The sequence below is a fragment of the Haemorhous mexicanus genome, chromosome 32, assembly GCF_027477595.1.
Source record: "Haemorhous mexicanus isolate bHaeMex1 chromosome 32, bHaeMex1.pri, whole genome shotgun sequence".
NCBI lineage: Eukaryota > Metazoa > Chordata > Aves > Passeriformes > Fringillidae > Haemorhous > Haemorhous mexicanus.
Window position 1 is genome coordinate 2,356,891 of NC_082372.1, and position 13,764 is coordinate 2,370,654.

Consider the following 13,764-nt stretch of genomic DNA (forward strand, 5'->3'; position numbering starts at 1 on the left):
CAGGGGAGAAGGGACCCCATGGACCCCCAAAAGCCCCTGGATCATCCCTAAGCAGGATGCTGGAGAAAGGACAAGCCTTGGAGCCGTTGGACCCCCATCATCCCAAGGAAAGGAAAACTCTGGAACCCCAAAAGTGGAGAGATCAGCGATAGGGAATTCCTGGGAGAGATTTTTTTGGGCTGAATCTTGACATTGTGGAGATTTTCATGGACACAAGACCCCTGCTGACTTCTAGAAATGGAATTGGGCAGGAGGAGCCTCTACTCCAAGGCGCTCCCACCTTGGTTTCCCCCAAACCAGGATCTGTCATTGCCAAGCTGTGGCCTGATGGAGGAGGAGGAAAAGCCCCAGAGATCCCTCACGAGGAGTGGCTGCAAACCCAGCCCAGGGAGCTGCAGGAAGGAAAGAGTCCCCCTGAGCCAGGAAGGTGTCTGGAGATCCAGCCGGAGCTCAGTGGAGAAGCCTCATGGCGGGGAGAAGCCCTACAAGTGCTTGGAATGTGGGAAGGGTTTCAGCCACAGCTCTAGCCTGATGGAACACCAGAACATCCACGCTGGGGAGAGGCCCTGTGAGTGTGGGGAACGTGGGAAGAGCTTCAGTGGAACCTCCGACCTCACCAAGGACCACAAGATCCACACTGGGGAACGGCTCCATGAGTGCTTGGAATGTCAGAAGAGCTTCAGGTGGAATTCAGGGATCGTCACTCACCAGCATTTCCACACCAGGGAGAGGCCCTGCGAGTGTCCCGAGTGTGGGAAGAGCTTCATGCGCTGCTCCAGCTCAATCCCCCATGGGAGGATCCGAGCTGGATGATCCACAGTGACCCCCGTTGGGCAGAGTCCTGGTGACCCCCGATCCGGGTGATCCCCGTTGGGTGGGGGAAGGTGTTGGAGAAATTTCTTTGCCCTGTCCTTGTGCTGCTGTGATTTGGTTGGTAATAAATTCCCTCCGTGTGCCCAGGCCGGGTCTGTTGTGCCCGTGCCGGATTTGCTGAGGGATCTCTCCCGGTCCTTGTCCCCACGGAGGAACCCTCGGTTCCATTTTCTGTCGCTGTGCGGCTGCGGGGGGCAGGGACAGAGCGGCTCTGCATCGGGCCAGCGTCACCACTTGCCACGGGCACCCTTGAGATCCCGCGAACCTGGGCACGCATTTCTGGGCTCACCTGAGCTCCCACCTGCCCAGCGCCCCAAGGTTCCCCCTCCCCAAAAAATCCCCCAGCCCGGGGCTGCAGCCTCCCGGAAAGGCCTCAGCCAATCCCAGCGCAGGCAGAAGGCGGCGCAGCCAATGAAAGCGCGGGGCGTTGGATTGCCTCATCGGTTGCCGGGCAGAGCCCGTGGCCAATCGCTCCCCAGCAGTGGCGGGAGCCAATGAGAGCGCGCGGCGCTGCCGAGCCCGCCCCGCTCCGGACTGGTGCTCCCAGCGCAGCGCGGCTGCTTCGGGGCTGCGGCCCCTGCCCGGCGCTGGCCGTGGGGCGAGGGGCGGCAGCCGGGGCCGGACTGGTGGCACTGGTGGTGCTGGGAGCCCCCCCGGCTGCGGGCGCGGGGCTCTCGGGTGAGCGGGGGGGGGCGGGAGGAGGTGGGACGGTGGGGGGGAGAAGGGGGAAAAGGGGGCGAAGGGGGGAGCCCGGAATGGACAGGAGGAGGAGGGGACCCCCCCAAAAGGGAGAGCGGGAGGGGCAGAGGGGTGGGCGAAGGTGAAGGAGAGTTGGGAGAGGGTGGGGAAAAGGGGAGGGGGGACCCCGAAACTGAGCCCGAGAGTGGCTGGAGATTGGGGGATTTGTAGGAAAATGGGGAAACGGGACCCTTAAAGTAATTTTGGGAGCGGCCAGAGATGGGAGGGGAAAAAATGTGGAAGGGGAAATGGGGGAAGGATGGCACAGAGGAAGCGGCAGCGTGGGCAGGAGGGTCCCATGGCGGCCGTGGGGCACAGGGAGTGCGCAGTGGGGATCCGGGTTGGCCCCCGGTGCTCTGGGGGTGCTGGGGGGGCACCCCGGAGCTGTGTCCTGCACTCACAAGGGTGTTCCAGGGGATGAGATTGAAGAGTGTCACTTGTTGAACGGCACGGAGAAGGTGAGGTTCGTGGAGAGGTTCATCTACAACCGGGAGCAGTTCCTGATATTGGACAGCGACGTCGGGGTGTACGTGGGGTTCATCGTCTATGGGGAGATGAATACCAAGCGCTCTAACAGGCACCCGGTTCACATGGAGTACTACCGGGCTTTGGTGGACACGCAGTGCTGGCGAAACTACGAGCTTTATGCCCCTTCACAACGGTGGAGCGCCGAGGTGAGCGCGGGGCAGAGCGCGTCCCCTCGGCCCCTGCCCTGCCAATGACCCTGGAACTCCTGAAATTCCCAGTATCCCTCGAGTCTGGGAATCGCCTCAGAGGCCGCAGCCCTCTTTGTGTCCATCACTGGGACATCCTCTCCCACCCAATGACCCCCCCGTGGCTCCTCCAGCCCATCCCAGTCCATCCCGGTCACTCCCAGTGCTCCGCGGCGCGTCCATCTCGGTCGAGCGTAGAGATAACGCCTCTCAGCCAATCACAGCTCGTCCCTCCGATGACCCATCTGTTGCTAGGATGATCCGCAGATCCGAGTGCCCCGAGCTGGACTCGGCCTCGCAGCGCCGCGCACGTCATTGCCAGTTCCATCCCAGTCCATTCCCAGATCCCTCCCAGTGCCACCGCAGTCCCTCCAACTCCCTCCCAGACCCTTCCAGTCTATTCCCAGTCCACTCTCCGACTTTCACGCTCTCTCATAGTGCCGAGTGCCCCTCCCACCTTTCTCAGTGCCACTCCAGTCCCTCCCAGTTCATTCCCAGACCATCCCAGTTCCAACCAGCCCCTCCAAGTCAATTACCAGTCTATTCCCAGTCCATTCCCAGTTCACGACAAGACTTCCACCGTCTCTCCCAGTACCCTCCATCCTCTCCCACCTCTCTCGGTGCCACTCAACTCCCTCCCAGTCCATTCCCTGTCCCTCTCCACCCCACTAAAGCCCTCCCCTCTCCCAGTGCTCCCCAGCTGATTCCAGTGTGTCCCCACTCTCTCCCTCTCACAGTGCCCCCAATGTGTCCCTCTTGCTGGTGCCCTCGAGCTCCCAGCCTGGCCCCAGCCGCCTGCTCTGCTCCGTCATGGATTTCTACGCTGCCCACATCCAGGCGAGGTGGTTCCAGGGCCAGCAGGGGCTCTCAGACCACATGGTGGCCACCGACATGGTCCCCAACAGGGACTGGACTACCAGCTCCTGGAGCTGCTGGAAACCCCCACCCCCAGGGCAGGCTCACCTACACCAGCCAGGTGGAGCACGTCAGCCTGGAGCACCCCCTGAGCTGCACTGGGATACGGGGGAGCCCCCGGGGGCACTGGGAGAGCCACTGGGCTGTGCTGGGAGCCACTGGGAAGGAGCTGAAGGGAGCTGTCTTGGAACTGGAAGAGGGGCTGGGGGCTTGGCAATGGCTGGGAAGGGGTTTGGGGGATGCTGGGGAGGGTGAGATGGGGTTGGGGGGGTCCTGGTGGGCACTGGGAGGGAGTTTGGGGGTGCTGGGTGTGACTGGGAGGGAGTTTGGGAGCACTGCCATCCTCTCGCCACCCTGTGTCCTCCTTCACCCCCCGTCTTTCCACATCCCCCGTTCCCTACCCGGAATGGTGATTGCTGTGTAAGAGACGGTTGGAAGTTTCCCTCATTTGCCTCATGACCGTCGCAAGGACAGACCCTGAGGGCCCTGGCTGGAGTTCTGGCCTGGTTGAAGTGGATGCTCACCAAGTGATTGTGTGCAGGTGTGCTTGCTGTGCCTCCACGGTCTCACACCTGCTTCACCATCCCACAATGGCCCATGAATTTCCCCATCTCTTGGCCAAATGAACTTTCTGAGCTAACTCTGGTGATCCCCCCACGGAAGATCCCTCATCTGCCTCATGACCACCATCAAGGACGGAGACTGAAGCCCCCTCCCAAGGAACGAGACTGAGACCCTTATAATTCTAACACAGGATGCTGGCCTGACGGAAGTGGGATGTCTGCCAAGTGGTGCCTGCAGGTGTGTTCGCTGGACCAAGACTGGTTTCCCACAGAACCAATCCTGAAACAATGGGTCCCGCTCACTGCTGAGATTGCTTTGTCCTGTTTTGGAACATGGACTGTCCATACCTGTTTTCAATACACTTATTCTCTGTTGTCTTAACCCATTCTCCCCTCAGCAGAGGACTATAAGAGACCCCCTGAGTTAACCAAAGAATTTGAGATTCTCCTCGATGTGACAAGACGGATCTACTGGCCGGACCACAGGGATTTCATCTCTCCATTGGCAGCTATTCCCCCCAGCCCTTCTTTTCCTCTCTCTCTCTCTATCCTTTATCTCCTTTCTAATCCTTCTATCGCATTTGCTGTGGGCACTCAGTAAAGGTGCATTTGTTTTGATGAATACTGAAATCCCCTCTGTGTTGTTTTGCACTCTGAGATCAGTTAATGAACCATCACAACCCCACTTGTACAAGTGGATCATGGCAGGCCGCGCCGTCCTGGGCCCTCCTTCTGAAAACGGCACTGACCACGCTGTTTAAGATTCCCCTTTTTCCCACCAATTCCTTCTCCTCTGGTCCCAAACCTCCCCTTCCCCCCTACCTACCTCTCCCCCTTCCTGCTGTGCCTCTGCAGCTGGCCCTGCCCCGGGCCCGCGTGGCGCGGCTGCGAGCCCCGTGCAGGAGTCAGCCGGCCTCACCACCACCCTGTGAAAAACCAATCACTCGTTTTAAAAATTTAAATGTTCAATAGTAATAAAATAGTTACAAAAACAGGAATAAAAAAATAGAACAGTAAGAACTTGGACAATCAGAGTTAGGACAATAAAGGACAATAAAAAAGCAAAGAATTACAGATGTTTGGATGCTTTCCTCATAAAAGCATGTCAGCTAACAAAGGGTTAACCCTTAAAAGCAATAGCCTGCTGCATATTCATAAATCTCATACATGATGCAAACATTCCTTTCAAAGTAGAGATTTTTCTGGTTATTGTCACCTTACCCCCCTATATCTCGTAAATCATGGTTTGGCTCCGTGGAGTCTGAAAGAAGGAGGTGAAAGGAGTCTGGTTCTTCATGATAAGGAGGCAATAATTCTTCTCTTTGGGATTTAAGTGTCTTGTTGCTGTTATCTCTGTGAAAAGAATTTCTTGAACATCTCATCCCTTTCTTGAGCTAGTTAGAAAAGTATCTTACATCGCATAGTTTCTATTTTAATATTATGCTATAGCCTAAAACTCTATTTACCACACTACTTAAGAGGATTAACACAGCATTAATTAAGTAAAACAGATTAACTTTCTAACATAACACACATAATATTCCTTTTAATATTTGCAATAAGCCAACCATATAATACTCATTTTCCACAATAACAACACCCACAATACCAGCACCAACGCTGAGACCAAACACTAAAGTCTGTGCCCCTCATGAAGAGGGGATCAAAGAACTGCACCCCTCCTGGTGAGGAGATCAAAAGCCTGAGGAGATTGAGCTGTTAACTCATGAAGTAAAAATGTATTCATTTAATCAAGGATCATCATTTCTGTTACTTTATCCTTTGTGATTAAGACTCAAATGCTTTTCTATTCCTTGTTAATCATAATTAAAAATTATTAATTATTAATATTAATTTGCTGAATAATATTCTTTTTGGTTTTGTAAACTATTCAGTCATATTCCCGAGAATCCCCTTATTTTAAGTTATTCAGCATGCATTGATCAATTTAAAAACAGGGAGTTGTGGAGTGCCCCTGTTCCTAAGAGACAGGAATTTGATCTCACCCTCCTTGTGCTGCTAAGAACTCCTCTCTTGCCTCCAACGCCAACTCCCCCCTGGGATCCCCTGTAAAAACCCCCGGCCCTGCCTTTGCCTGGTCTTTCGTCCCCATCCCGCCCCTCCTGCCCGGGGGTAAGGAAGAGATTCTGGAGCTTTCTGGAACCAGGACCCATCTCGTTTGTTCCCCTGCTCAGCGCCGGCAGCTGCGCCCTCCGTGGGCACGATGAACCCAGCTGCAACACACAGCAACAGCAGGGAGCCTAGAATTACCCCAAATGCCCCAAAACTCCGGTCAGGGACCAGGAAATTACCCCAAAATTACCCCAAAACTCTGCTCAAGGATCACGAAATTACCCCAAATCCCCCAAAACTCTGCTCAGAGAACACAAAATTACCCCAAAATACCCCAAACTCCAGTCGGGGATCCCAAAATCCCCCCAAATCCAGTCAGGAAATCCAGTCCTAAAATCCCTGCAGGACCCCCAAAAATCGCCCCAAATTCCCTCAGGATGCCCAAAACCCAGTCAGGACCCCCAAAAAATCCCTTCAGGATCCCTCAAAATCCCCCTCCAAATTCCTGCAGGACCCCCCCAGACCCCCTCAAGACCCCGTAAAATCCCCCTCAAATCCACTCACAACTCCAGTTCTCCATAGAGACCCCACCAAAATCTCCCCAAAAACCTTCACGAGCCCCCAGTTCTCCCTCAGGACCCTCCAAAGCCCCTCACATCCCCTCAGCCCCGTCACAACCTCCCAAATCCCCTCAGGACCCTCAATTCTCCCTCAGAATCCCTCAAAATCACCCCTAAACCCTTTCACAACCCCCCAGTTCTCCCTCAGGACTCTCACATACCCTCAGGACCCCACAAACCCCCTCACATCCCTTCAGACCCCCAATCTCCTCACAAACCCCCAAAATCTCCCCCTAACCCCTCAGGACCCCCCAGATCCCCCTCAGGACTCCCCAAAGCCCCTCAGAACCCTCCACATCCTCTCAGGACCCCCCAAAACCCCTCAGATCCCCTGTTAACCCTCTCAGGACCCTCCATATCCCCTCACGAACCCCCAAACCCCCTCACGACCCCCCTGATCCCCTCAGAACCCCCAAGTCTCTCTCACGAACCCCCAAACCCCCTCAGCTCCCCCCAACTCCCTCCTCACCCGCCCCCGCCCCCTCCCGCTCCCGGTGCTGACTGCGGTCGCTGTCGCCCATCCCGTGCTGCCGGCAGGGGTCCCGGGGCTCCCTCGGCGCCCCCAAATTCCCGCCCCGCCCCCCCCGCGGCCTCGGCCCCGGCCCCGCTCCGCCGCCGCTGGGCCCCACCGGGACCACAATGCCCACAATGCACCGAGTCTCAGCCGGAAGCAGCCGCCGACGCCGACGCGGGGGTAACTTCTGCCAGTACTTCTGCCATGCATTCTGATTGGTCCGCGCAGCGTTTGGCGCTTCTCGCCAGAGGTCTCGCGAGAGAAGCAGCGCGGCCATGTTTGTTGAGGGCAATTTTGTGGGGTCCTCAGAGCGCTCCGCGTTCTCTCATAAATCCAGCTGGGAACGGAGGAATGAATCCGCCTGGAAATGGCAAGATGGAGCCTAAATCTCCTCGGGCTGAGCCTAAACCCCCTGGGATTGAGCCAAGTCGGCCAAATCCTGGACCTTCCCATGGATTTTGGCGGTACTACTCGGGGGCTGGGGGCCACCACAAGTGCCATGAGGTCCCTGACACCTCCCCTGTCTCCCCACCAGCTGTCCCTGGCCCTGCTGCTGCCACAGGTCACCGTGGTGGCTACCCTGGGCGAACCTACTGGCCATCCTACCCAGTCTGAACGAGGAGATGAGGCCGTTCGTGTCCCCAGGGTGCCTGTACAGGGAGCTGGAGAAAGTCACCAGGGAGCTCCGGACCACCCTGCACCGCATGGATGACACCTGGAGGCACTGCAGTGTCACCTCCGATGATGGAAGACGCTGTCAACCCCCTGAGCCAGGCGCTGGCTGCCTGCAAGAGCACCCTATGGACCCCCCCGGAGCCATGTGACAGTGGTGGCCCACAACTGGCAGGGGTAGGTGGATGTGCTTGTGGATGGGTGGGCCCGGCTGTCAGGGAAAGCCACCGAGCTCCGCAATGCCTGGAGGGATGTGGCCACCAAGGCGGCCATCAAGGTGGCCACCGCCCGGGCCAGGGAGCTGCAGGACAAGGCTGCCCATTATTGGACAGGTCAGGAAGACATTCTAGAGTTGAGTCTTGCCCTGGGCAGGGAGAAGGGGGCCAAGGTGATGGCCGAATAGTAAGCCTGGGTGAGGAGACAGGCCAGGGTGGCTGCCAGCAAGGGAATAAGGGCCACCATGGATAGACAGGAGGTGGAGGTGGCCCTGGGGCTGCTGGAGTGCTTGGTGGCCGCGTGTGACAAAGCCACCACATTCCCCTGGGAGCTCCAGCGCCCGCTCAGGGACAATGAGGCCACCCTGAAGGGGACAAATGAGGCGTCACCCAATGTCCCCAAGGACTTGGTGGCCAAGGTGGCCGTGGCCAAGCAGCTGTGGGAGGCTAGCACCTGCCTATTCAATCATCACCTGCTGGGGACACTTGGGGACATCCACAACCTCTTCTTGAGTCCCTATGGTGGCTTACGGGGCATGGCAGAGGGGACAGCAGAGGGGGCAGGGAGTGGCAGAGGGGCAGGCGTGGGAGGGGCTACGAGGGGAGGGGCAGGCGGTGGCAGAGGGAACAAGAGGCTGACAAAAGGGATGGAGGGGACAAAGGGGACGCCTCGAGGGCATGGGGGCCAGCCTAGGAGGCCCCAAGTGCCACCAGGTCCCTGACACCTCCCCTGTCCCCTCTCCAGCTGTCTCCAACCTGCTGCAGCCACAGGTCACTGTGGTGGCCAACCTGACAAGCTGCTGGCCACCCTGCCTATGCAGGAGAAGGAGATGAGGCTGTTCGTGTCCCCAGGGTGCCTGCACAGGGACCTGGAGGATTTAACCAAGGAGCTCCATCAGCCTGTAAAGCATTGATGACACCTGGAGGCGCCGCAGTGTCACCTCCGATGATGATGACCCTGTCACCTCCCTGAGCCAGGTGCTGGCTGCCTACGAGAGCACCCCATGGACCACCAGGTTAGATGTGACAATGATGGCCAGCAAACGGCAGTGGTTGGTGGCTGTGCTTATGAACAGCTGGGCCCGGCTGGCCAGGAAAGCCACCAAGCTCCGCAACACCTGCAGGGTGATGGTCACTGAGGCGGCCACTGCCCGGGCCAGGGAGCTGCAGGACGAGGCTGCCCGTTATGGGACAGCTCAGGAAAACATGATGGAGCTGGGTCAGGCCCTGGGCGGGAAGGAGGGGCTGAGGTGGTTGCCAGACCTGAGTCGCAGGTGAGGGAAGAGGCCATGGAGGCCACCAGCGAGGGAACAACAGCCACCATGGAGAGACAGCAGGTGGAGGCGGCCCTGGGGCTGCTGGAGTGCTTGGTGGCCGTGTGTGACAAAGCCACTTCGTTCCTCTGGGAGCTGCAGCGCCTGCTCAGGGTCATTGAGGCTGCCCTGGAGGGGACAAGTAAGGCATCCCCCAAAGTCCCCAAGGCCTTGGTGGCCAAGGTGGCCATGGCCTAGCGGCTGTGGGAGGCCAACGCCCGCCTAGTCAAGGATCACCTGCTTGGGCTAGTTGACTACATTGGTAGCCAAGCTCGTGGAGAGATGGGACTGGCTGGCCAGAGAGGCTGCCAAGCTCCATGACAACCACAGGAAGGTGGTCACGGACCATCAGCTGATGGTGGCCCTGGACAAGGAGGAGGTGGCCTGGGAAATAGCCACCATCAATGCCCAGGTGGCGGCAGCCACCAGTGAGGCCATGGGAGAGGCTATGGTGGCCACCAGGAGGGGACATTGGGCAGAGGTGGCCCTGGGGCTGCTGCAGCGCTTGGTGGCCACGTGTGACAGAGCCACCTTGTTCAACTGGAACATTGAGTGTCCCTTCAAGGACATTGAGGCCATCCTGAAGGGGATAAATGAGGTGTCCCCTGATGTCCTCCAGGCCTTGGTGGCCAAGGTGGCCAAGTTTGAGTGGCTGTGGGATGCCAGCACCTGCCTGGCCAAGGATCACCTGCCAGGGACACTTGGGGACATTGACAACCTCCTCTTGAGTCCCTGTGGTGACCATGGTGGCCCTGGTGGCCCCAGCAGCCGCGCGGTGGCCGAGCGGTGCCAAAGAGCCATTGAGGACATCCCAAGGCTGCTGCTGGGACAGTGATGTCACCACTGTGATGTCATCAGGGCAGTGATGTCACTGGAGAGAGTTGTGGACACTTGAGTGCCACCAGCTCCTTGTGTCACCAAGAGCCCCTCAAGTACCACCAGCTCCTCGGGTGCCACCAGCTCTTTGTGTCACCAAGAGCCCCTCAAGTGCTACCAGCTCCTCGAGTGCCAGCAGCTCCTCATGTCACCAAGAGTCCCTCAAGTGCCACCTGCCTGGGACAGAACTGGTGCCACTGGGCTGGTGGTAGTGCCATGTTCCTGGTGCCACCTTTGTGATGCCCCTGTGTCCCTGCAGAGGGGACATAGGGATGGCAGGAGGGGACTGGGGGTTGCAAAGGGACAGAGGGGACAGCAAAACCCTCCAAGGCAAGTGCCACCAGGTCCCTGACACCTCCACTGTCCCCTCCCCAGGTGTCCCCTCCACAGCTGCAGGCACTGGTGGCCATGGTGGCCACCCTGGGCAAGCTGGTGGCGACTGTGACCAAGCCACACCGGGCCAAGTGCCTGCATGAGTCCCCAAACTCCCTGCATGAGGACCTGGAGAACTTCACCCAGATCCTGTGTAGGACCCTGAACCACAGGAGTGTCACCTCCCTGGGCCACTCTGGTGTCCCCTCCCTGGGCCAGGCCCTGGCCACCCTCAGGGCCTCCCCTGAGACCACCTGGGCTGATGTGAGAGCTGTGACCAGCACCTGGCAGGAGTCGGTGGCCAGGCTCGTGAACAGCTGGGATCAGCTGGCCAGAGAGGCCACCGAGCTCTGTGACTCCTGCAGGGAGGTGGCCACTGCTGAGGCCGCTGTTGCAGCCACCACCAAGGCCAGGGACTGGCAGGACACGGCCGCCTGCTTGGGGACAGCTCAGGAAAACATGGTGGCCATGGAACAGGAGCTGCCACTGGCCCTTGGCAGGGAGGAGGGGGCTTCGACTGTGGCTGCACTCAAGGCCCAGATGGTGGCGGCCACCAACGAGATGCTGGCGGCCACCATGGCCATGGGAGAGGCTGTGGTGGCCAAGAGCCAGGCATTGATGGCCACCAGGAGGGGACAGGAGGTGGAGGCCGCCCTGGGGCTGCTGGAGCACTTGGTGGCCACGTGTGACAAAGCCACCGCCATCCCCCGGGAGCTGCAGCGCCTGCTCAGGGACATCGTAGACACCATGGAGGGGACAGAGGAGGAGTCCCCTGATGTCCCCGAGGCCTTGCCAGCCAAGGTGGCCGTGGCTGAGCGGCTGTGGGTGGCCAACACCTGCCTGGCCAAGGATCACCTGCTAGGGGCACTTGATGACATCAACAACATCTTCAGTTGTGATTCCAACAGCTCCAGTGCCCCTGTGGTGACTGAGAAGTGCCAAAAAGCCATCGAGGACATCCCGAAGCTGCTGTAGGGATGGTGATGTCACTGCCGTGAAATTATTATGGCAGTGACATCATCGGGGACATTGCTGCTGTCACCTGTGCCCTCCCCGTGCAGTATTTGAGAGAAATTTGGCAAAATTTCTGGGAATTTTCCTTGATGATGTCCCAAATCCTGATGGGAATTCCTGGGGTGATGTCACTGGGGACACTCAGGGACACTCAGGGACAGGGGACAGGGGTGAATGAGTCCCCTCAGCAGCTTCCAGCTTTCCACTGTGCCTGCAGCAGAGCCGAGTCATAAATTGCAATTTTATAATTGGCTTCTGCAATTCTGCATTGGTTTCTACACTTTTGTATTGCCTTTTACACATTGCTATTGATCACCAGAAATTTGATATGGTATTTGATACTGCTATTATCAGTGATTCCTTGTAGCTGCTGGTTGGTGCAATATAATCTATCAGTTCATGTGTGCACCGTACAGCCTATAAATAAATATTTAAATAAATATATAAATAAATAAATGATTATTCTCTATATACATCAGACTGGTCTGATCTGAGCCCTGTGTCAGACACATCCCTTGACCCCATTGAAAGACAAGTGGTCAATAAAGCCATCCCAACGTTCCTTGAGGGGAGCACAGCCAGGGAGCTGCTTCAAGGCACTGTCACTGAGAGATTTCCCCTTGGAAACCCGGGGTGGGATGGAAATACACCCGAGCAGATGGCAAAATTAAACTGATATCAAAGCCTCGTGGAATGGGGGTTAAAACATGGGATCTCTAAAGCTGTAAATTGGTCAGAGATTCACCAAGTGAGGCAAAATGATGATGAATCAGCCACTGATTTTTTAAACAGGTGAAGAGAAACTGCCATCAAATATACTGATGTAGATCCTGAATCAGCTGAGGGTGAAGCACATCTGGTCTTGTTTTGTGTGGGTCAGGCTTCAAATGATAAAAGAAGAACAGATAAAGGGAGTTGAAGACATAGATAAACTGCTGGAGGGTGCCTGGAAGGTGTTTTGAGACAGGGGCCCAACTGAAGGAGTTCATCCCAACCCAGCAAGAAGGCAGCTCAGGAAAAGTCACCCAAGAAAGCTTCCCCTGCGGAGAAGGAGCAGAGTGCATCCTGTAAGAAATGGGGGCACTGGAACAAGGACTGTCCAGTGCTGAAAGAAAAATCATCAGTCCCCAGCTGCCAGCAGAACAAACCTCAAGCAGCTCAGGCTCTGAGTGATGGGGGCCGAGGGCTGTCGTGGCATTAATTAGCATTGACTCCATGATTGCAGGGGGCTGATCAATCACCTTATCCTACCATACTGTATTGTTCTGTACTAATTAATAAACTCACCCCCTCACAGACAGTCCAATACAGACAGATCCAATTGGTCAACCAATCCAAACACCATCACCAATTAAGATAATGGCCAATTAATAAAACAGCCTTTGGTAAAGCAATCTGCATAACACATTGTGCACGTGCACAACAACAGGTGCAGCAAGGAAGCAGATAAGTGAGAGTTAAGCCCCTGGGCCTCCACACCAGTGCATCTTCCTTTTCTTCACAGCCTCCTTATCTTCCACACAGACAAAGTTTAGGATTGACAAATCCTGGCTTGGGAGAACAACAAGGTGTGAGCAACTGGGGTTTTCTGAGAGAGGAGCCTCATTCTTTAGAATTTTTAAACGTTTAGTAAGGGATAATTAGAGACAAATCAGTAACAGCACTGGGTGCTTGGCATGGCCAGAGGCACAATGGTTAACCACAGCAACTCTTCTTGTCTAGTTTTTCCATTGTATTGTTCAAATTATACACATTCAAACATTTCTTTGAACTCATTTACATGTTCTAGGAATTCTTTAGGTTGGTTTGACCCCCAAATCACATTTTTAGAGTACATGCAGGAATCGTGGGTTGTTGTGTTGAGGGTTGTGTGTCACTCCCTCACAAGGGCCCCCTGTTCTGTGGTTGCAGCAGGTGACAGTTACTGACAGTGGAAGGGTCAGTGGCAGGGGCCCTCATCACATCCCTTCCTTAAATGTTATCCAACCATGCAGACGGTTTTAGCTATTTCCACAAGTCCTTTAAACCAACGTAAGCTATTTCACAAATACCTCTGAGTCATTCTCATTATTGTCAGTTAGATATAAAAATAAAAGCATTAGCTATTATTTCACAACTACAGCTACTTCTGCAAAAGTTAACATTACAATGCACAACACATGGCATCCACTTTAATATTTTGCAAAAGTCAAAACTATAATGTATGTTTTTCACACTGTCCATAAACTAAAATATCATCCATAAATGATGTTCTGAGGATACGAGCTGCACAGGAGCCAGGGCATTGGCCACA

General features: G+C 56.1%; 1 protein-coding gene and 1 long non-coding RNA gene across 2 annotated transcripts; both read left to right on the plus strand.

Annotated features, from left to right (window-relative positions):
- The first annotated feature begins 1,859 nt into the window (after positions 1–1,859).
- Positions 1,860–3,458, plus strand: LOC132340469 (patr class II histocompatibility antigen, DO beta chain-like). The gene has a single exon (XM_059871494.1). The coding sequence runs from the start codon at positions 1,860–1,862 to the stop codon at positions 2,331–2,333; it is 474 nt and encodes a 157-aa protein (XP_059727477.1). The 3' UTR covers positions 2,334–3,458.
- Positions 3,459–3,526: 68 nt separating this feature from the next.
- On the plus strand, positions 3,527–4,424 carry LOC132340669 (uncharacterized). Its single transcript, XR_009489986.1, has 2 exons — positions 3,527–4,040; positions 4,201–4,424. It is a non-coding gene; the product is annotated as an uncharacterized LOC132340669 (long non-coding RNA).
- Positions 4,425–13,764: the final 9,340 nt, after the last annotated feature.